Genomic DNA, 24,504 nt, shown 5'->3' on the forward strand with positions numbered 1-24,504 from the left:
AATGTATGTTGGAAAGCCCTAAATATAAATACAATAGTTTGGCATGACATAGATTTTTGTTTATTTTATTATTTTATTTATTTGTATTAAGTGATGTTGATAAATTAACAGGAGACACATGCTGCCCAGATTTTTATGCTGCATTTAGCTGGTTTGGAAGGCATATATTGCCTAAAATAGACTTTAAAAAAGGGTCAATTTGACCCGCAACATAACAGGAGGGTTAATGCTGGGGTTGGTAGTCAGATTTAGATAAACTTTTTGTTATACTGGTTAAAATGATCTTTATGCCCCAATGGCAATCAATACATAATGTGTTCCTAAAATAGAGTGAAATAAAGCTGCTATCTACAGCCGGAGTAAACCTTGGAAAACACCAACCAATCCCTGCCATTGGGAGCCAAATTATGAAACCAATCAAATCCCGTCCTGCTGTTCTGCCCGCCTCCTGCGTGCATGTGAGCCGGGGTGTCGTTTTGGGGGAGCTTTTTGTAAACCATTAAAACTGAAAGAATTTAGATTTAAGTGTAACTTGGGAATAAAAAGAGCTGGTTAAAGCTTTAGTAATAACATACAATCATACAAATCTTTTCATCTGAATCAAAAAATTACACTTGACTCTGGGAAAATGTTTTTAACAAGTAGTTTGTGACAAAAAAAGTTCAAACTCTCTGTAATTCACAACTCACAGCACAGATGAAAGCACGATGATAAACATACTTTAATCAGTGTTTTGTAAATTAAGGCATTGATGTACAGCACACTAACAGAAGCAGCATCACTGTCCTGTCCTGTACATATAACAGTCTTCCAGAGAGTGTCAAAATACATCATTATCAAAGATGTGAGACATAAATATAAGACAGGTGAGAGTTTTGAGTTCATACAGTAAAAAGACTTTTGTACAAAATAGTATAAAACAATTCTGCTTTGAAATATTATTAATTATAAAAACATACAGACAGACAAGACACAGGAATCAATGTGATTGTAATCTACTGTTTAAACCATTTCAATAGTAATCTCTTTGATAAATCTGCTAGTTCCAGATCAGCACCAAGACTGACACCTCGACTGCACACACACATTAACACACACACACAGAAGCACACACACACCCTCTGGACACAGGACTGAATGAGTTCAGGTAGGAGTGTGTGACGAGGATTTGAAAAAGAAAGTCTGAGGAGTAAAAGGATCAAAGGTGGCTGAGAGTCTGTGAGCGGTTTAAGATTGACAGGTCTGGCCCGCTTCCTGCTGAAGCACCATCTCGTCCTTGCGGATCGGGAAGGTGTCGATGGTGGTGAATAATTCAGCTGCTGTGATCGGGAACGGGTAGCGCTGCTTATCCATGCCCTGCTTGTCTATCAGCACCATTTGGAAAGACCTTTGAGGAATCCGGAGCAGTATCCTAGGAGACACATGACATCAGCTCAGTTAGAGGCTGGAGCACGTTCCATGAGAGTGTGTGTGTATACGTGCGTGTGTGCGTGTGTGCGTATGTGTGTGCGTATGTGTGTGCGTATGTGTGTGCGTATGTGTGTGCGTATGTGTGTGCGTATGTGTGTGCGTATGTGTGTGTGTACCTGAGCTGCAGGGCTAGAGCTGGGGGCAGCAGTCTGTGACGAATTCGGCCAATCTGTGCTGGGTAAGTCCCAACCAGCTCAATTACTGTCACATGCCTCAGATCCAGTCCACACTGGGCATGCTGTTCCAACAAAGAGAGAGAAAGAAAGAGAGAGTCTGATCGATAATTTTGTAGTTTTATGGCTCTGGTATTTATTTCTCTGCTGGCAAAAGAAAATTGAGCACACTGTATACTACAGAGGATTTGGAACTCTGTCAAACCAAAGTTGGCCACTCTGGTAGGACCAGAGCTGCAATTAAAGATCACTTTCATCATTAATCTTGGAAAAAAATCTTCTTACTCATGGAGTAAATTCTCTCCAGGTTGTGATCTCATGGACAATGGAGTTTTTTAAATGGATGGAGTGGGACACTGAACTTTATTTCTGTATGGCCCTCTGGGGTACACACTGATGTACAGCTACAAGCACTGTGTGTGCTTTGTAACAGCAGATTTGTGACTCACTGCAAAGATAAACAGACTTTATGTGCATATATAGGAGACATGTTTCTCCTGCGAGTTAAAGCTGCTGTTGGTCACACATTAAACATCTGTTCAGAGAGAGGGACTTCAAATGTCAACACTATGCCTCCCAACCAGATTTCCTCTTAGCCCCCCAACACAGATCGGTGTGTGCAGTCATGATGGTGCCGGACTTATAACCAATTAGAGGAGGTAGTAGGGGCCGCCCCTTAACCAATCAGGACAGAGGATTGGAGATTAGCTATGATTGGTCCGTCATAACAGGAACGAGGGGAATAATAACATTGCTTGCTACAGAGGCATTGGAAAACGCAGAGATTTCGCAATAGTCTCAAATTACTCCACTTACCGATGAGTACCGATGGACATTATGACCATTTCTCCAAACCCAGCAGAAAATTCCATTCCTACCAACAGCAGCCTTAAGCACATAAAAAAATCTACATTTGTAGAATTATTTTTTCTTATCACATGCTTTTCTGTCCATTGGAGGACAACGTGGTTAACCTGCCATAGCATCTTCCTGCTTCATTCTGCCACTGTGATGGAGAATAACATCACTGCACTTTTGAATAACACATATCAGTTTAAAAAAAAATCCCAGACAGCTAAGTTGATAAGTCCAATGTAATGTGCACTTTGTGTCAAACAGGATTGAAATATCCCCAAAGTACATCAATCAGACTGATGTCAGTTTGCACCTTTCACAAAAGGCGGCAGAGCACTATTTTGGAGTGTACATTGCTTCAGATATGTGGATGTAACACTTTGAAGCTGTCTTCTAACTTCCAGGCACTAAGTCATGGTTTCAGAGACACACTGGTATAGCAGTGCAGCATTTTTTGGAATAATTAATCTTAAAGTCAAGATCATAAGGTGCATTTCGTTGCATTCATTTGAGTCCCAAATCAAGACTCAGGTGGAAATTGCTTTAGATTATTAATATGGACTTAAAAACTGTTTTGAAATGCAATTGAATTTGTATCATGCGATTAAAAAATTAAAAAATTAACTACTTAAATTCAATGACAAATAGAAATGTAATAATGAATCATTTGACAATTATTTTTTTTATGTATAATGAATTATTTTACAATTTAAGGCACTTTATCCAGAAGTTCTGAATCAGTTATTTGTTTAAGAGAAAGACTAATATACTTTTTTTTAAGGAATAGGAACTTTTAGCTTTGAAGATGATCTGACAAGCTCAAAGTGGCATCTTCAAAATTAATGTTTTGTCAGGTTCTTTGTTTTGAGATATTCCAAAAAAAAAAACTCAGCAGATAGAAGCAGAGATTAAAAAATTAATAAAAAGAAACAAATCATTTCAGTGTTTTTTTTTTTTTAAATAAAATGCAACCCTTGAATGTCAAGTCCCATGACAAATATTGTTAATTTAAAAACTTTAATATGCAAATCCTTTGTTGGCCTTTTTTAAAGAATGAAATAAATTTGGAAAAACACAAATAATAAACATCCTCTATTTAAATTCTGAGTGGGAAGCTTAAAACAGCCTCTTCACCATGACTACTGTTAAAATGACACTTCGATAAGGATGTCTCTAAATTTGTCAGTACAAAACTTTGGAGTAAGTTACCCTAAAATAATCAGAAGTGACATATGCACTTTTTTTCGCATTTATTAATTAGTATTGATATTTTATTAGAGTAATCGCTACTCAAATGAGTAGGGTCTAAATATCGATATATCGATACCACAGAATCGATACGTCAACCACTAAAGGACAGCAGAAGGAGACTTTGTTGTCTGAAAACTCTACTTACACATGTTCAGGACAAGATCTCCAAAAAGATGACTGGTATCACTTTGTCCACAGGGGGGCGCCAACATCAACACTAACAGAGTTTCCTCACAGGAGCTTTAAATAGCCAATTCATCAACTAGTCCTTTCAGCTTTGAATAGCACAATTAGCCTCTAACTACTACCAAACAGATTCCAGGAGTGCTCGCTCAGGTTGTGTCTGTTAACATGATCACGTCTGACAGCTGAGTCACTCTGACAGGTCAAGAGTTTAAAGACAAGCCCCTGACTTAATAGTTTCTGATGAGCTGGGGAAACATCCAGCACAAGAATAACCTTGTCAGAACTGGTGTCAGCATCATTTATTCCTCTCTGTGACATTTTCTGTCCATGTGTACACCCCCTTTCTTTCTTTTTTATTTGTCACACTGCTTTGTCTCACTTAGGTAGCTACACAAGAGAGAAAACCTCACACAAACACACCGCTGTCAGGTTTTATGAGCAGCAGCGGGGACACAAATCACTTCTGTGAATTCTTCAAACACTTTTCCCTGCATCTCCTTCACCCAACGTACAACTCCTGCTCCTCCAGTGAGTCATGTCTCACCTGTAGGTTGGTCATCTGGAAGCGGTAATTATGATTGGCAGCCGTTGGGGCCGAGATAATGAGGAGCCGTCGCTTCTCGTAGAACTGATCCAGCAGTGCAGCAGCTGTACGCACTCCCACGTTAATGTTCATGGCTGTGATGACAAGGAATGACTAATTAAATGATTATGATACGATATGGCATACAGAAGAAGAGTACAAAATTCAAAACAACAGAATTCACGCTGAGATGCTGCATAATTTGAATGATTTCAGGCTGTTGTGCAGAAGGACCCAAAGAGGAAACTTGAGCACCATTAGAGTGAATAGTATAGTAGATGAGAATGCAGCATTAGGTTTATATTGCTGATGGTCTATTGCACAAGAGCTGCAACATTCAAGCCACTTTAGTAAACATATACAACTTCCCTCAAGGCCAAGTTAACCACCACAAATATAAATAATTGGGAGCCTGATCTCAAAAAATCTACTGAGATATTAACATGGAAACTGTGTCAAGTACTGACTGACTCAATTAGACTCATCAGAGCCTTAAACTGCCCGATCACCATAAAGGGAGTCCTATTTCTATTTCAATGTCAGACAGAGCTTGTTTGAGATACTCAGGGGTTTCATGTGGCTTATGAACATCTTAAAACCCGAGTTTTAAAACTATCATCTGCTTAAGTCATAATAAAGTTTCCTCCCACCTGTAATAAACTTGAATGTTTTTTGTTTTGGTCTGTAAGAGCAGACACTGTATGTTTTGCCTGTTGAACCTCAGCACCACGCCAATCTCAAGAAAAGCTTCACTGGAAGGGAGGGATGATTGATTGTATTCTAGCTTTTTCAATGGAAGGAAGATAAAGTGCACAGGAACGCAAGCCATGTCGTGGAAGAGGATTAGGGCCATGGAAAAAAAATTTTTTTAAAGAGTTTAATTTTTTTAAATTCTGAGATAAAAGTCATAGTTCTCAGATTGATGTCAAAATTCTCAGATTGATATCAGAATTAGCAGATTAAAGTCAGAATTCCTGGATTAAAGTCAAAATTCTAAGATTGATATCAGAATTCTCAGATTGAAGTGAAAATTCTGAGATTAAAGACAGAATTCTCAGATTAAAGTCAAAACTCTCAGATTGATGTCAGAATTCTCAGATTAAAATCTGATTTCTGAAAGAAAAGTTAGAATTCTGACTTTAATCTCAGATTTTTTTTTTAAATTGCACCTTAAATTGATTTATTTATGCTGGCCTTTTTTTCAGGGGCCCTTATCCTCTTCCCCTCATGTGGTGAATGTGGTTAAAATCCCTGATCTGGTTACACTTAAAATAACGGTGTCCATCGTTTTGGTGCAGATACTTGAAGAGAATTCCACTAGACATATATGTTTAAAGTTAAAACTCTTGGTGTTCATTTGTCCATAATAATTAAGAGTCTGGAGATTCTTCTGCAAACTATTATGTTTTGGTTTTGTTCCTTGTTGTCTTACGGTTCTGAGGAGAGCCATGGAAACAAATCCCACTGGAAGGAATCTTTTAATACTGAAGACAATTACTTACTCAATATTTTCTGTGATTTTTCTAAATGATTTTCCTCTCCTTTTTTTAAACATAAGGTTTACTCTGTTGATCTTTATGCTGTACTTACCTGCACAGTTGGTGTCTATGCCAGACCAGGTGAGTCCATACTGACACACTCTAGCAGGGCTGCCCTGAAGCTCAAAGCCACCAGTGCAGGTGAACTCACAAGAGGCTCCATAATTGTCCTTGTCGCTGTCACACTTCATGTAACCGTTGTCTGGGGCAAACAGTGGGCTGCAGCGGCGCACTACGGGGCAGCAGAGGTACATAAAACAGAGGACATCAGGTCACATGACAGAGAGAAGGTGACATCAATGAAAAAAACATGTTTACAGAATTACAAATTGTTGGAATGGAATCATTTTGACATGATAAGCTCAAGAAAGATAGACACATTTCATATTTCTGTCAGCACTTGATCTTCAGGGAATGTATCTACTCCAACTTAACTATAATTCATTTGATCAAATAAATGGTGCAACATTTGATCTCCCTCTCTATATAGTGCATGGCTCTCTACATTCTCTGGGGAATAATGAACAAAGTGTAACTGAGGAGCGAGCTCCACATGGAGAATCAAAAGGCATCCATCTCTTTATCTGCTTTCAGAAGCTCACCTCGCACTCTAACAGTGAAGCGACAGGATCCTTTGTTCCCCGCTCGGTCAAACACAGTGTAGGACATCTTATGAAGCCCCTCGGGGAAGTCTGATTTTGAAGGTTTCCCTTTCAGGATGACACTGAAAGAAGATAGGCTCTGTTTGAATCGTTTCACTGTGATCTCCTCGTGTAGAGGAAGAGACGCATCAGGGCAAAAACAAATGGAACGTGTCTTAGGGTGGTTAAGATGAGACTGACTCTGTTAGGATTCCGTCTGCAGTGTCTACACCCTCCGGTGTGTCCCAGCTCACCCGCGCTGTCAGTTTTCCTGGCTCTGCCCACTTATCCTTAATACTGGGACACTTGATTTTTGGAGGATCAATATCTGCAGAAACCAAGGAAGAAAAAAAAGTATCCATATTTGAATGTATATGAAAATATAAGCCATTAAAGAAGATAAGGAAGCACTGAATGTCCAGAGCATTGGGTGTAGCAATAATTTCCACTATTGTATGAAAACAAACGACAGCTTTACCCCTGATGTTTAAAGCTGCAGTGGGGAACTTTTGTTTGTGTTGATTTTGGCGCCCCCTGCAGGCAAATATGTACATCTCACTTTTCTGATGTAGTATGTTTTGAAAAAATCTCATCCTGTGCTGTTCCACTCTCTGTGAATATGTGCTGTTGAAAAAGTAAAGAAAGGCTGCTTCTTCACTGTGCTGTCAATCATCTGGTTGAACACCTAACCCCTCACAGCTGTTTCAGGCACTAAGAAATATGATGCAGAAATTGTTAATCTTGTTGCTGGTGGTGTTGTTTGCTTTTTTGTGTCCTAAAAAGGCTTCCGTATCAATTTCAATGTGTTTCACAACCAGTTAAAAACTCCTCACAGGGGCTTTAAGGAGAAAGAAGAAAGAAAAAGAGCAGATCCTGACAGGATGCAGGGGAGTGGGACATAATTGCGGACTGAGAAGGGGGGTTCTGAAAGTCATCCCAAAGGAATAACAACTAATATCGCTAATGGGGAAAAAGACAATAATAATGAGCAAGAAACAATCGAAACAAACCTGGGGCAAGGCAAACCAAAACCCCGCTGCCGGGCAGCAGACCAGAAAGCAACCTCTCAGGGAGACAGTTGCTGTTTTCGAAACGGCCTGCTACATACTACCTACTAATGTAGTAGGTAGTAGGTACTGCCTCTCAATCAGGACCAATCAGACACACACACCCCTGACTCTGCTCTGGGATAATTCCCATAACTAATTCAAAAAGCAGCCAGAGTGAGCGCCCCTCACAGATCCTCATTTTGAGCAAGCAACCACTCATTTTCATAATTTTCTATTCTGAATTAAACAGTCAAAAACAACATTAAAAAGCAAAAACTAAAGTTTGAATGCATTTTAGAGTTTCATAAATCTATTCTTATCATCTAGAAGACACCATGTTTAAGCAGCCTGCATGGGGAAATGGTTCTACGGCACTTTTAACCCATGGTAAAAGTTTTTATATTTCAAAATAAAACACAACTGTCACAACTGGCTTAGGTTTAGTTTAAATAACTCTAATAATGTCTTTGTTTCACATGGGAAGTGGCTTAGCCTTTGTGTTAGACACTTGATGATCCAATGCTGGTCAAAGCCATTGCAAATTAAGCCTTTAACACAAATATTTGATTAAAGTAAAAGTGACCAGGGATCATCATATCTGTTACAAAAATCAAGACTTCCTCCAAAACAATCCTGATCCTACCTCGCTCCTGTGGAACCATCTCATTCCCTGAAAATAAACATAGTCCTATCAGAAGACATAAAGACAGTGTGACGTGAAACAGTAAAATTATGAGAGGTGGTCAGGCCGAATAATCCTGAGTCAAAAAACATTTGACATAAGGAAAAAATGTATGGATTCAGTAATCTGAAGAAACACGGTGCTGAATATGTTCTCTCAAACGTAGGAGACTCATGTCATTTTACAAGCAGTATTGTCCATACACACACAAGACCTCACAATTCACCACTGTCACCAAAGTCACAAGACTATTCATTTATTCTTAGTTATATAATTCAAGGCTTTACAAAGCAGCAGAGTCATTATCCACTCTCAGACTAAAGAGATGTGAAGAATATTTATCAACTCATGGTAATAACAGGCACATTGTGTGTTGGTGTGCATGTACATCAAGAAGCCTGTTATATCTCTAACACTGACATTATTACCTTGTATTAACAGGAGTACTCTTTGTTATGTCCATAATTTCTCCCGCCGACAATATACCATAAGAATCTCATTATCTGCTCCAGGGGTTTTTATTATGCAGCTCAGATTTCTGCTCGCTCATAGCTGGAAGATGATACTGTGCAATAAAATAACAACATAAACAGTCTCACCGACACAGGTGGGGACTCCAGCACTCCACATCTTAGTGTGCTGGCAGGTTGTCGTTTTCTGGCCCTTTAGGCTGAATCCAGGAGAGCAGAAGAACTCACAGCGAGAATTGAAATAGGAGCCATCTGAACACTTGTAGCCGCCATTAGCAGGCATGCTGAGCTTGGGACAGCGGACCTCTGTGGAGAAGAGGAAGACCAGTGGTGACGAAAGGTTTGACTGTATTTGAACTGGTTAATTTGGCTCTGACGCAAACAATAACTTCAGGATGATGCATCTATTGAATAATAAAGTATCCTATTTGCTCTGTTTAACAGTTTTCATAACTCTGCCCTCTCTATGACACACATTTTCAGCCCAACTTTAAAAATTGCTGCTAAAATCTGTTAAGGCAAGGCAACTTTATTTGTATAGCGCATTTCATACATGAGGGCAACTCAATGTGCTTTACATTAAAACATTAAAAGCATTGGAAACATTCAGACAAGCATAAAAGAGCACAATTAAAATGACAAATATAATAAAACAGAAAAGGAAAATTAGAAATATGTTAAAAATAAAATTAAAATTTGCATTTAAAGTTAGTTAAAATGAGATAAGATAGGAAGGCAGTGTCAAATAAAAAGGTCTTAGTCTTTGATTTAAAAGAGGTGAGAGTTGGAGCGGACCTACAGCTTCAGGGAGTTTGTTCCAGATATGTGGTGCATAATGACTAAACGCTGCTTCACCATGTTTCGTTCTGACTCTCGGGACTGAAAGCAGACCAGTACCTGATGACCTCAGAGGTTGAGATGGTTTATACAGTAGCAGCAGATCAGCAATGTATTTTGGGCCTAAACCATTCAGTGCTTTATAAACCATCTGCAGGATTTTAAAGTCTATTATCTGACAGACAGGAAGCCAGTGTAGAGATCTAAGAACTGGAGTGATGTGGTCTACTTTTTTGGTCCTTGTTAGGACTCGAGCAGCAGTTAACACTTTTACTTTCTGACACCAGGGGTACAACCTTTGGAGGCGTAACCCCACCTTCACTGCAAGATAAGAAGTAGGACTATTGATTCTACGTTAGTATCCTGTTGTAATTAATCACCCTATTGATATTGAATTAGAATATATAGAAGGAAAAGGTCCATATCCTGATCAAGACAAATTTCCATCCTAATGTCATGCAATTTCAAGGTGGAATTTTCAGAAAATTTGCATTGGAATAAAATAATGTATGCCTCATTCTACCAATTACAATAATGTGAGTATGAGGAGTGAAAACATTGGCGTTAGGTGGCTCTAATGCTCTGGTCAGGGGCCATTATACACTTCATTTCAGGAGCAGATAAAGCACAAGCCATTTATTAAATTAAAAAAAAAGAAGAGAGCCATCACTTCAAATAAAAAAGACCACACTAACCAAAGATGTACGGTTAGTTATTAACACAAATACATTATATTTAAAATTGAGATATACAGGAATTAATCCCATGACTGTGGTGATGTCTTTCCAGTGTTTACTTGCATGATGAAAAGTTACTCATCATCATTTTCTTATTTTTTTCTTTTTTTCTTTTTTTTTCTTTTATAATTCACCAATTAGTGTGTAAACATGTAGTCAATACAGACATACTAACAAGTACAAACACTACAAAACTTGGAAGGACACATTTATACACTTGTGAAGAGACAGAAAACAGAGGAGAAGAGAGGGGGGAAAAAGGAACCCAAAACAAAACAAAAACAAGAAAAAATAAAATAAAATAAAATAAAACCACCAAAAATGATCATCATTTTCATCAAATCAATTCATATCGGAGCATTCGGGGTTCTTCTAATTGTGTTGTCGGTGCAGCTGTGGTAAAATTTATTTTAACTTTTTGAATACTGAGTTTTTTATCCACCAGGTTTGGTATAATTTCCTCATGTCTGTGATTTTCTTTCATAGCAAATTGTTTGAGCATTGTTTCGGGCGCCTGAGAATGAGGAACTGCCAACGAGTGCTTTGTTGTGATTGCAGCCACTGTGATGATTAAAGATGTGGCTTGAAACATTTCATTTTGATGGACTTAAGGTTTTGTCGATGTGCCAACTTTTCTACTTACCCTAAGAGAAAAACTTTTCTTCTATGTTTCACTTTTCTGCTATAATGTGCTTTTATCATGCATTAAATTAAAATGTGCATAAAAAGAGGTTGATGAAAACAGTGGAAAATGTCCAAATTGAACCCACTTTTCACCCGGCCAATAAAACTTGCTCCAAAATATTAGAACTGCTATCATGAATTCACAGGAATTATACCAAATACAAATACAGCTTGGTGTATGACTGATTATGAATGGTCAGAGATACACTGTCGATGTGTTTAGATGGATGACAGTTCTTACCCCTGCAGGCGTAGTTTGATGACCAGTGTTTGTTGGCCATACACACCACTTCTGAGCTCTGGGACTCGTATCCCTGCTTGCAGCGGATCTTACAGCGCGTCCCCATCACGTTCCTGTAGTGCTCTCCTCTTGGTGTGCGACAACTCACGTCCCCATGTTTCAACTTTATGGGAGCGCACCATGGTGTCCCTACAAATGGAGGAAAGAGTAAAGTATGCTGACCTTTTCCTTATTGCATCAAGGGACTAATATTCTTTCTAATGCACAGCCTTGGAGTGGAGGAGTCTCAATGTCAGTATTTAATATTAAGCACTTACCTGTGGACTATAAAGCTTATTAAGAGTTCCTTTGTAAATGTGTAAATGTGAAAACCCACCCATCATCTGATTTCAGACAGATACGGTGGATTTCTAATTACCTTTTCTGTGACCTCCTATGATCCAGCAGGAAAAGAAGATCGTCTCACTTGTGGAAAAGACAGCTAATGATGTGGAGGGTGCACTGTAATTTCAGTGTGCATGTGCGTGTGCGTGTTCGTGTTCGTGTGTGTGTGTGTGTGTGTGTGTGTGTGGGTGTGCAGGATAGTTTCTACAAAAAGACTGTGATGTGAGTACTGCTGCTTTTTTTATCAATTCTTCTCACATCTTTAATATATTTCTGTCCTTTTCTATGTCATAGACTGTATAAAATATGGACGTAGTATCCGTGACGTCACCCATCTGTTCCTGAGTGCTGTTTTGAAGCCAAGCGTCTGCGGCAGCCATATTGGAAAAGCAGAACTCAACCAGGCAAAGTGTGACGTAAAGAGGCGGAGTTTGAGCCTCCTAGCCAACAGCTATGTGTTCCCGTCCGGGAGTCAAGTCAGTCATGTCCTTATTTGGGCAAAAACTCGTAATCTTAATATCTTCTGAACCGTCGCGTTAGAAAAAAATTCACCCCATGTACACTGTGTGCCGATAGAGAAATTAGCCACGTAGACTGAAGCCATTTTTTGAACCAGGCTGTAAACATGTTTATTAATGCTGCAAAGATCGTCTTTTTTGAATCGGTGTCCATGTGGTTTCCGGTGTTTCTGCAGCCAGCCTCAGGCGGATTCTCAATGAATTGCAGTTTATAACTTATCTGCATGGGCTTCATAGTTTGAGACCTAACCTGAGTCTCTCTACATTGTTTACTATTGATCGATAACCCTGAAATAATTGGGTAAATTAAAAATATTTTTAAGGTAAGAAGACTTAGACCTGTTTAGTGTTTTGCCATACATATGAATCCAACACATGCCAACAGTTAGCTCAGTCTAGCTAACAATACACCTAATAATAGAGAGGTCAAAGTTTTTTGCCCAAATTTTACAAGATTAAAGCACTTTTAATAACAGGTTGTAGTTCATGGAGGGTTATATAGCCAACTATTTTTAGCCCAGGTGCAGTGCAGTACTCTATATATAAGATTATATATATATAAAACAGCATGCTAATGAGTGAGCCTGATGAGTTTAAGAGAAGCTTGAGGCCATTTTTCCATAGTGTTCGAGGAAGCCAAGCTAGCTGTTCATTTCCATATTAATGCTAAACTAAACTAGCCAGCTTTTCTTATCCCATAAAATAATCTGCCTTGCCCGTATATAACAATCTCAGGTTGAAGCCAAGTTTTCCGGGCCACAAGGTTTAAATTCCAATACAGGAAAATCAAAATCTGCAGTTTATTTCCTGCTGGCTCAGGACACACTTTGAGCGCCGCGGATCAACACACACACACACAGAGGGATGAGAATACACACCAGTATAGGCTAATTTCCAATTGGAACAAAAATAAGTATTCATTACACAGCAAGCTTCCCGCGCTCGCTCCCTCTCTCTCTTTTTCTCTCTCTCTCTCTCTCTCTCTCTCTCTCTCTCTCTCTCTCTGTGTATGTGTGTTGGCTGAGTCTCCACGACCGCTGGAAAAGAAAAAATAATACTACGTTTGAGCTTTTACATAAGGAGAAGAGTTTGGTTTGGCCTCTATGATAATGTTCCACATCTAACTGACCCAAATTCAAATATGGAGGTTACTTTGACGTAACTGAGTCAATCTGAGTCAACTGGCTGAGCTAACTGCTGTTGAGTTATGTCTCTTTAAGGACACAATGAACCCTCAAGTGAATCTTAATACTGTTATTATGTGTGAGGGGTTGAGTTACCTTTTGCTATACTCCAAGATTATGTTAAAAATGTTTTGGAGCATTGAATCTATGTCCATGTCTTTTGTCATCTGGTAAAACACTAAAAATATTTGGTGATGTGTGTTAAACTCGCCAGCTAATATATAAATGAACAGGCTCTAGCTGCTAGCTACACTCCACTGTTAACTAGGGGGTCATACATGCTTCTCATGGGCAAGTTTGAAATACAGCCAAAAATATTCAGAGGTGTTTTGTCTGATATAACTTCTTACCTTTCACTGTACAAAATTTCTATTTTATAAATTAATACATCATGAACTTTGGAGTATTAATCAATCAAATTAAACGTGACTTGGGAAGACTGCATACACACTGTTAGCTAGCACGTCTCAAAGACGAGAGCAGCATCATAGCTCAGAGTAATGAGTTGGGATGTCCACCAGCAAAGTATTTCTTCATGCTCTGCAAAAGTTCAAAATCTTACCAAGTGAAATTTTCTCATTTTTAGTCAAAATGTCTTATCCCACTTGATTTAAGATAAATTTACTTTAACAAGTAACATTTGAGCAAGATAGAGGGATTTGTTTTAAGACATCTTAAATATCTTGTTAAGTCAAACAATCTGGAAATTATCTTGTTTTGAGTTGTACTTTAGAAGAAACAAGGTTAATTTTACATTTCATACATTTTTCAAGCTGAGATCTTTTTTGTAGAAGACGAATAATCTTGATTTAAGACAAACACTTTAGTTAATTTAAGTAAATGCATTTTACTGGAGAATCTATCAGAACACAGCTCCATTGATAAAAGAAAGAAAGAAAGAAAGAAAGAAAGAAAGAAAGAAAGAAAGAAAGAAAAGTTGTTTTTTTTAAGGGTGGGTTACAGTTTTCAGGCACTGTTTCTTCTAAATCAGATAAAAATATACTCAAACTACATGCACACAATGAAACACCTATTCTGAGCATAGCTGGCTTATCCTAAAAAACAACATGACTGAATATTAGTATATTCAGCTCACTGTGAGAAGACATTATATCACAAAATGCACAAATTAAACTTTGTAATCTTATTTCAAGTACAAGATAGTCTTAAACCTAGAGCAGTGCCACTATAATACAAGTCAAATTAAGGTGAACATATCTCAAATGAAGAAGTTGACATGAAATATATTAGTGCAGAAATCTTTTTTTGAGTGAAAAAATACTAATTGTTATAATTCCTGGCTTATTCTGAGACACTACACTTTAAAATACTGGTTCAATATTGCTTAAAATAAGTTTTCCCTGCTAATTTCAAGATCACAGTTTTCTAAATGTTACGTCTTATTTAAAGAAATCTTACCAAGCAAATTTTCACTTGTTCTATTGGCAGATCTTTATGCTTGTTTCAAGGTAAAAGTACCTTGAAATACATTTTTTTTCTTGTTTTTGGAGGGGCATTTTTTCCAGTGTGAAATACATTTTTTTCATCAGTATATTGCCTTGTAAATGGGGTAAATGTTAGCTAACAGTCCACAAGCTTTGTTCATGTAATCTGTATAGCTCTAAAGTATCACACATCAGACTCTGGTATTTTCACTGTATCTTTAAGACCGCAGGAGCTAAAGTTAACTCTCGAGAGACGCTGGTTTGAATGCTAATAGCAGCCTTGAATTTAAAATCTGTCACTATTCAAATTGAATGTACATATGTTTGTGTGCATTTGTGTGTTGTACCAAACTGAGCACGTAGTCACCTTTATATCTACGAGAGTACCAGTCCTCGTCGTCTCCATAGGCATAATGTCCTGACCCTGAGAAAAGAAAGAGAGAAGAAAAAGCAACTAATACAATGAGAGAGCATGCATCCAAGATGTTGGGCAATGTTTGAAAGCAGTGTCCTTGGCTGAACTTTAGAGTCTTTTTTCTAAAGAAAAACAGCACCAAGAACAGGCTTATAAATATTGCTCAACTCTTCATCTGAGCCAGGCTCTAGTGGGGGTCTGGATCTTTTGGAAAGAACAACTGCACATGGAATAAATCTCAAAAGATCCACCTTTTCCAGCTGGTTTGGAGAAATAAATCTGCTGAGCACAACACAAAGATTTATCCTGCTCAACCCAGTGCCTTTTTGTTGTTGTCTTGCCAAGGGTCCGTGTTCAATTTGAGGGAATTGAAGGAGTGCAACTACTTTTGTTCCAAAATAGTTAAGGTCATACTTACCGTTTAAACCAATTTTCACACTAAACAAATCTCTCACACAGACAGAAAAAAATAAATTTTGGCTATAAAACATCAGCATCTAAGAGGAACTAAACCATTTATCAGTGGGGGCTGAGGAGCTGGTGCAGGACACAGCTGAGTGACACTGCTAAAAGACATGTGAGGAGAATTGTGATGAGCATGGAGGATTATTTTAGGAGAAGAGGGTAAGAGGTAGGTGGAAGAGGGCGGAAAGCAATAAAAACAGAGAGGGAATGTTTGAGGAAGAGGTTAGAGTCAGGGGAAGGAGTGTTAACCTCGGCTCTGAGACGTGATGAACCTCAGCTTGAATGTGTCCTCTGTTAAGGATCTACATGGGAGGAGTGTTCGACCCTCCTCTGGCTTCATATGTCAGAATCATTTTGGTCATTGGACATGACACTGAGAGCTTATCCCATGGGCCGTCAGACCATTCTTCATTGTAGGTTTTAAGTCAGTTTAATAGAAGTTGTCTGGACCAAAATGCCGCAGGTAATCTAATACACACACACACACACATACAAAACAAGCCCTGAGGTATTAACAGTCAGATCACACAGGATGGATTGTACAGAGCAGACCCACACAATGAGTGAGTCAGATTTAGCTGTCTAATGGGAAAACTTTAGTGTCTGCTTTTAACACTGAGAAAGGAAGGAGACAAGAAAGGTATGGGAAACTAACCGTGTGTGTGTGTACCTTCATACACTACAATTCACACCACAGCAAACGGAGATACTTGTGTCCAACTGTCTAGCTGTAATCACAACAACTTTCCCTCCTCTGTGTTAGCTCTGTAATTGGGCCAACTCTTTACACAGAAGATTACAGCAAAGAGGATATACAGGAAGCAATGTTTGTATGTAATCTCCATGTGTTCATACCACTGAAAACAGGCGAGCTGTTAACCCCTCACTGTCTTCTTCACACTGTGTCACAGCTGTATGGTTCCAAGGCTTATAAAAAGAGAAGATTATTTTCTCCTGCTGGTTCAACTGGAAAAACACAGGATGGCTTTTATTGTGAAGCAGCCCTGGAGAATGCAGTAATCATTCTTCAAGAGAACTCATCATGGAAAGCCATTTTGAATGGCAGGTACTGGGCTCAACACCTCAAGCTCCTTCACAAGGTAACAATTTGACTTTGTGATGCTGCTGTGTTGAAAACAACAACACACTCTTTCTGATTATGTTGCCCATTGTTCTATGAAATAATTGTATTTTTTTTAACAGAATTCTTCACTACAGAAGTGCACTGTAAAAAGAAAAAAATCCTGATTGCTTTTCTATTGTATTTTTTTAACCAGAGAAGTGTTAGTCATTGTGACCAATAGGTGTCAATCAGATGCCACCAAATCACCTAGGACCAGGAGATTCACTGATTTGTTATCAATTATCGTTAAAGACCCAAGTGCACCGATCCAAGATGCTGGATTGTTAAATTGTACAAATCCGACCAACATGAACTGGTTGGTTGAGAACTAGCAGCTCACCATGCATACTGTGCACATTGTTTTCAATCTCATGAGACTCTTATGGCCTTTTTCCATCGGCCCGTCTTAGCCCTACTCTACTCGACTCTACTAGGTTTGTGTTGCGTTTCCACGGGCGCGGTACCTCGTGTCAGATACCAGTTTTTCGTACCTGCTCTGCTCTCCTTCCAAGCGAGCTGAGCCGATACTAAAAGGTGACGTCAACTGACTGCCGGCCACTGATTGGTCAGAGAATGTCGTCACCGAAGAGTCATAAGCGCGACCACCAACACAGGAAACAAACCCGCCATTTTTAAAAAACGACATCAGTACTTTTGATTTCCTCTCTCGCTCAGCCTGCGACAAAAAGCCACAGACCGAGCAGCAAGTCCACCATTGCCTCCATGTCCTCCATTGTTTGTGATTATTGTGTTTGTGTCGCGTTCAAAATGACGTGAACGCAGTTTCGCGCAACAGTGTTATGATGACCCTGCCCACCTTGAGACGGTACTTGGGCTGGTGGAAGAGGTACCCAAACCGAGTCAAGTCGAGTCAAGGAGAGCCGAGTCGAGTCGAGTAGGGCTGGAACTGTGTAGTGGAAAAGGGCCATAATTGTGACCTTTCACCTTTCATGAGACTACTGTTAGCCTAGCTAGCTAGCCAGTTAGCGTTAGTTGGTTAACAAGGTCAAAACGAAAACATCAAGCAATTAACAGTGGCCACCTGAGAAATCAGGACATGAGGACTTTAAAGTCTGCTAGTCTGTACACTAGGAGGAAAAAGCGATGAAGTACAGAAGCAGAAAGACAAATCTCACCTGGTGACAAAGTCACACGGAGAAACCTTTGCGCAATACGCAAGCATTAGTGAGCTACAGATTAAGTGCTGAAATGCTTTGCAAAGTGCACAGACGGAAGAGCTATGATTTCTGAGTGCTGGGAAATTTATATATTTCTCCATGGAACTAACTTTCAAAGTGAGACACTGAGGTATGAGTGTGTTAAGGTTTTAGTGCATATACATAATGTCAAAATATGTGTTACTGTAGTTGGCCCATCTTGTGTTCCAGTATGTTAGTTTGGAATTCATTCTCAGCTTTATAAAGTAAAAAGTGACTTTATTCAGTCATCAATTTGCAGCAGACTGAATTAATTGAATTATAATATATAGAGTTGAATCGAACTGAATCAGATGGAATCATTCTGTTCAATAAATCATCCCCGAAATTGAATTGTGACCATCCAGAGTCAATCATCTTGAAAATATAGGATGCAAACCCCAGATAAACAACGGGTTCGGTATTTGAGTATTAATCCAAGCAGATACTAAAAACAACCTGAAGGCAATGAGTGTAACGTTTTAATGCTTGTACCACCTGCTAGCTATATCAAAGTTTTATTGGGAGACAAATGTAACAACCACAAAACTGTCATATATTCCATGTATAGGTCTCAACAAGCAAAGACAAAAATATGTCCTGTTAACTATTTGAATGTAACAGGCCAAGCTGCAGTTTAAAGTCTTGACTGTTCTCCTGGAACAGATAATCTGTCCTTTTATTGATTTCAGTTTAATCAGTAATGCACTTAGCACAGATGGTGAAAAAGGTCCAAAAAGCAGGAGCAGTGGATGAGATTTAAAACAGATAAAAGCATTTATTAAACCCAAGAGGATTCATAACACAAGCTCAGTGCACAACAACACTTTCACTGACATTTAACCAATATATCTCCAAAGCACCTTCAGAAAATTCTCAACACAGAATGAACAGCAGCTTGTGTAACATTTCTGCTGAATATATATACTCAACCTGTGCGACTGAGTGCATCACTGACAATCAAACCAGTCTCTGCATCTATATTCCTCTCTGAATGTTGCACTGACTGGGCAGAAACAGCTGGCACTGCAGCTCCACATTGTTATAGAAAAGATGAAGCCTAACTGGGCCGTGCTTTTTAATAAAACAGCCTGTATTCCAACAAATCAAAAAAGAGCTTATATTGTGAGATGCGCGACTCATCTGCATTCATATTTAATAAATCTGTCAAAAAGATGAGGTGCGATCAGCAGTAAGCATCGTGTTCTTGTTTATTTCTTGTACTTCAAAGAAGCTCTTTGTGAGAAAGATGTCAAAATGTTAAAAGTGCAGGAAGCACAGAAAACTTGTCTCCCTGACAAATCTCTGGAGGGAATAAACTCTACATTTCAAAGCTTGATATTCCAATTAGCCTGCGATACAAACTCTCATTATGTGGAAGCTCACTCCGCGTAAATTTCTCAAGTTTGGCTTCAAGCAAATAAAGAAGATGAGAACAGAATAAAAAGGATGTCATTTTGTTATCACTCAATTCTGCACACACAATGATAACAGAGTTGCATAATCTTTTGTGTCCCATTTATGCTGTGCAACAACACAAGTCCTGCTGTATCACATCAGCAGATTCTCAACCTGAGGGGAAATCTGCTGCTGCTCTTTTTTTATCTACATTAACACTTTACTGTGAGGTACGACAAATAACTAGTCATGGAGCTACGGCTCACCATTAAATGTAGTATTACATACATAATTATCATAATTATAGGAATTACCTATCTGCAATCTGGTGTGAAAATTGTGTGTGATAAAGCAAATGATTGTTATTCTAATCATATTGAAAAGATAACTTTTCTTGTTGAATGTGTTTAGTGATTTGTCATTCAGTGAGTGATGGTGTGTTTCAAGTAGAAAGGGTCAGCTGCTGCTTTTGAGCTGAGTAGGAGGAAGTGCTACAGACTCAAATATGTGGTGAGGCAGCAGAGTTAATTGTTAATGAATCATTTCAAAAAGTGTTCAGTGCAGATTCACAGTTTGAAACGTATCATTTGCACAGAGCAATATCAGCACTCATCAGTTCTGAAAGTTGCAAGTATCAATATTTTTGCATACAAAATTTTAAAAAGTTAACTAGAGTTCGACAGCGTAATCGATTGGGCCGATTAATCAGGCCAAGTAATGGCAATTTGAAGTATTCAGCACTCACAAGGCTGATTTAAATAATCAACAAATAATGTCTGCAGACACTGCAGGCAGCAAAAACAGTGTGGCGGCTGTTTAACAATGTTAACATCCTCCTAAGTGATAAAAAGATGTTCTTCTCATCCTAAAGTAAGTAAGTAAGTTAGTAAGATTTATTTATAGAGCACCTCTCAAGAACAGTGGTCACAAGGTGCTTTACAACAACAATAATAGAAAAACATTAAAAGGGCAAAACAGCGATTGCAAATACATACAAAAACATGACATAAAAAACAGACAGATTAAACAAAGGCAAGTCTAAACAGATGGGTCTTCAACTGCTTTTTAAACATGTCAACAGTGTCCACAGTTCTAGAGGGAGACTGTTCCAGAGTTTAGGACCAACAACCTGGAAAGCGCAGTCTCCTTTAGTTTTTAACCTGGTACGAGGCACAACCAGTAAACCCTGATCAGAGGACCTCAGAGTCTTGCTGGAGTAATAAGGCTTCAGCAGCTCCCTAACTGGAGCCTGACCATTGAGCGCTCTGTACACAACAACAAGAATTTTAAACTGGATCCTACATTTAATTGGAAGCCAGTGCAAAGAAATGAGGATCAGTGTAACATGAGACCTTCTAGATGATTTGGTCAACAGTTTAGCAGCAGCATTTTGGACCATTTGTAGGTGGTTCAAGGATGCATTGCTAAGACATGTAAATAGAGAATTACAATAATCCAAGCGAGATGACACAAAAGCATGAATAATCATTTCCAGCTCAGCTGTGGACACAAAAGGTCTGAGTTTGGCGATATTTCTTAAGTGATAAAAAGAAGAACGTACCAAACTATTCTGGTCCAGGCTAAGGGCCTGGCCCATTTGGACCCCTAGATTGCGTAGGGCAGGTTTAACAGCAGAAGTCAAAAACCCAAGGCTTCTCCTCACCTCTGGAACGACACAGTCAGGAGCTGAGATAAGAACTTCAGTCTTATCTGAATTCACCTGAAGGTAATTCTCTGCCACAAACAACAACAAAGTTTGCCATATGAAAGAAAAGAAAATTGATTGTCTTTTATTTGGATGGTTTTATTTAAAATTTAGCTATATTTTCAAGTCAAGCAAACACAGTGGATCATTTACAAGCTGTTTACTTGAGGGTAAAAAGACTGAAATTAGAGCTAAAAAAGTGAAGCTACGTGTCCTGATTTTGCAAGTTAAAGAGATGGTTGTATTTCTTTTTTAAAGTAATGAGATACTTATTAACAGGAGACCCTGGTCAGCTCAGCCCCTTTGTTGAGAAACTGGGTGGAGAAAGGTTAACCCTGCCACATAATTCAGCTCATTTTAAGAAAATGCAACCCAAACACTAATGTCGAATGAGTGTATGCTCTATTTAGAAACTTCTACTTAGTTGTCAAAAAGCCCATTCGTGCTTCCGTTCAAGCTCCAGGCTCATGTTCTCCACATCACATTTTCATCTGTTAACATGACTCATCTACCCGTCTCTTTCCTGCCTTCATGCGTACCTCCTCAAACTCACTGCACATATAAGGCTTCCACTTCATTTAGCAGGCTAGTTGCACAAGACAGAAATATAGAGGGATATGATTTGTGATGACGACAATGCTGTGTACTCTTCTCCTTAACGTTCTATTGTGGACTCGCTAAGTGCTCAGACGTGTTCAAGTGTGATGAGAGACAGAGAGTGTATCTCATCTTTGCTGGTTTCTCTAAAGTTCTAACTTTAAAGATATTGATACATGAAATAAATCACCATCCAGATACGCTGATTTAAAATTGATGAAAGCTACAGACTGGTCATTGGAGATATTGAAAGTGGGGCTATTTGCATATTCATGGCTCCATGATATTAAATAAAGGTGAGTCACATCAGGAGGATGTGATTTTTTTTCATAGAAGAAACTACTTCTTCTAATGAACAGTATAAATTGTTTAATAAGTTTTCCTCTTTTATTTTTCAGGATTTCTTTTCTCAAAAGCCTTTTTTTCCCTCCTAACTCAGTGCCAACTCCAAAAAGATAGTACCAACTGGCATTTACCCAAGTAACTCCCTGTGTGTAGGGTGTTTCTGTCCCAAACTCACATCATGCCAAGACTGATCATGGAAAACATGAGCAGGCTTTTAGGAGAAGAACCAAAAAGGTGCAAAACGAAAAAAAAAATCAAGTATTTTAAGTAATTCTGGCATTCTGAAACCACGACTGGAGGCATGAAAAACTCTGCTGGTACACGGGCTAATTGACCACCAGAACTAATACAAACGAACCCCTGTAAAATAAACTCCTCGTAAACACACACACACACACACACACACACACACACACACACACACACACACACACACACACACACACACACACACACACACGTCAGTCCTCAGCTCCACAGGCAGTTTTTTAGCCTGTCAGTGTAAATCTGCTCTGCAGGCAGCATTCATGTTTGAGCCTGTATGATCATACAGCAGTGGTGAGCCACAGTAAAACCATCTATAGGCACATTGCCACTGTGAGTCTGTGACTGCACACACACACACACACACACACACACACACACACACACCCCTCCATCCAGACTTGAACTTTGAAGTCATTTCAGCTCCTCACTGCAGGCTACAGACCCTCTTCTGTCTAACTCTATCAAGCTCTGCGTTATGCTGGATGCTGTAATTTGGTGTATGTCTGCAAATAAAGACTGATTTTAAAAGCAAATTACATTATCCATTATGCATTCATTTTTTTCCTCTACGAGAGAGAGAACATTTGAAGTTAAAAGGTCCATTGTATTTCCTGAGTCTTCAGTCTTCTTGTTGCATTTAACAAACACTGTCTAAATTCCTGAGAAACTCAAACTTCACTTGAAGAAAATAAATGTGACCAATCATTGCAACTTCAATGTCTGCACCTGAAAGACAGGCATTGAGTCATCTCAGTTTACTCATCACCCAGACAAAATCTCAGCAGTAAAATTAAGTTAATACCTTCCAGGCAGACCAACATTAACGAGATGTGAAAGTCCATTGCTGCACTTTAATTCCTAGACTTGATGAAAGGGTCGCTCTCAGTGAGGCATTGAATTAAAGAGCGATGGAAAGTGAAAACTGAACCCAAAGTGCAGTGAAGTTTCAGGGCTTTCATTAGAGCCACAGACGAGCTCTGTGCAGGGAAACGTCCCCCAGATGCACACTGCACTCCCCCCGCTTTCCTCCCCCTCCACGTAAACACAACCGCGGTCCACCAGAGACCAGCGGGGTGGATAAAAAGCCTCAGTAGCATGCGCAAAAGTGACCCTAAAACCTTCTCCATACACTTGGTGTTTGATCCAAATCCAGCCTCAACCCAAAGCCACCTCAAAGGTTCCACCACACAGACCCCAGATAAACTCTCCTATCATTTCACCCGTCTTATCTCAGCATGCCTTATTCTATCAAAAACCCTGAATGGGGTCTTTGTAGGTCCTTACCTTCATACCCAGAGCAGACGCACAGCTGCACAAACACGAGCACGAGCGGCCACATGTCCATAGTGAGGCTCGAGCACGGAGGTTCTTCAACATGTGAAGGGGAGCTTTCTAAAAGGAAAACTTCCAGCGCATTCCTGCTTTCCAAAGGCCCGCCTCTCGCTCCAGAAACAAGGGAGGATTCTCCAAATACAGGCAAGCTCGGCCTGTCATCGGCACGAGGCGAGGCAGATGAGGCTGTGCCAAGCCCTGTGGGTCAACAGTGACACGGACACCATTACCTCCACAATAGACTGAAACAACAGAGATCAAACCCAGTTCTCCTCATTAAGCCCCTGACCTCATTTCTCTGCAGTGGCTTCTGACTGCATCCACTAAACATGAAACTGTAAGGCACTTATAAACAGAGGTGTCAAAAGTATTCACATTCATTACTCAAGTAGAAGTAAAGATACTAGGGTTTAAAAAGACTGCTGTAGAAGTTGAAGTGTCAACTCAAGCTTTTTACTCAAGTACAAGTGTATAAGTACTGGTTTCAAAACTACTTAAAGTATAAAAGTTAAAGTAATGTAAGGGGAACAAATGCCATTAAGGACAAAAGCTTAGGCTGGGCCACAGGGGCCTATAGTGCATGACCCCACCTCCCAAAAAAACATGTTTCTAAAGGCCATAATGACTATAATGTTATATTAATATGTTAATGTTGAATATTTAGGTTGCACCTGTTTCAGCCGCGTTCATGCCCATTGAAAAAGGAAACCTTTTTCGTACAATGCAAACACAT

At 39.2% G+C, this 24,504-nt stretch overlaps 1 protein-coding gene across 1 annotated transcript; it reads right to left on the minus strand.

Moving 5' to 3' along the window:
- Nucleotides 1–697: 697 nt before the first annotated feature.
- On the minus strand, nucleotides 698–23,992 carry srpx (sushi-repeat containing protein X-linked). Its single transcript, XM_034693159.1, has 10 exons — nucleotides 23,724–23,992; nucleotides 15,296–15,352; nucleotides 11,398–11,586; nucleotides 9,028–9,204; nucleotides 6,899–7,025; nucleotides 6,659–6,780; nucleotides 6,109–6,288; nucleotides 4,480–4,613; nucleotides 1,587–1,708; nucleotides 698–1,411 (listed from the first exon to the last, which is right to left on the minus strand). The coding sequence occupies exons 1-10, from the start codon at nucleotides 23,782–23,784 to the stop codon at nucleotides 1,228–1,230; spliced, it is 1,353 nt and encodes a 450-aa protein (XP_034549050.1). The 5' UTR covers nucleotides 23,785–23,992; the 3' UTR covers nucleotides 698–1,227.
- Between the last annotated feature and the right edge of the window lie 512 nt (nucleotides 23,993–24,504).

The sequence above is a fragment of the Notolabrus celidotus genome, chromosome 10 (assembly GCF_009762535.1).
Source record: "Notolabrus celidotus isolate fNotCel1 chromosome 10, fNotCel1.pri, whole genome shotgun sequence".
Lineage (NCBI taxonomy): Eukaryota > Metazoa > Chordata > Actinopteri > Labriformes > Labridae > Notolabrus > Notolabrus celidotus.

What these genes read in the sequence shown, in the direction of transcription:
- srpx (XM_034693159.1), bottom strand. Translation starts at nt 23,784, where the DNA reads ATGGACATGTGGCCGCTCGTGCTCGTGTTTGTGCAGCTGTGCGTCTGC. An exon ending in GTACTCTCGTAGATATAAAG is followed by an intron (nt 11,587 to 15,295) that starts GTGACTACGTGC and finishes CTCCATTTGTAG; the next exon opens with GGACACCATGGTGCGCTCCC. An exon ending in CATAGACACCAACTGTGCAG is followed by an intron (nt 4,614 to 6,108) that starts GTAAGTACAGCA and finishes TTGTCATCACAG; the next exon opens with CCATGAACATTAACGTGGGA.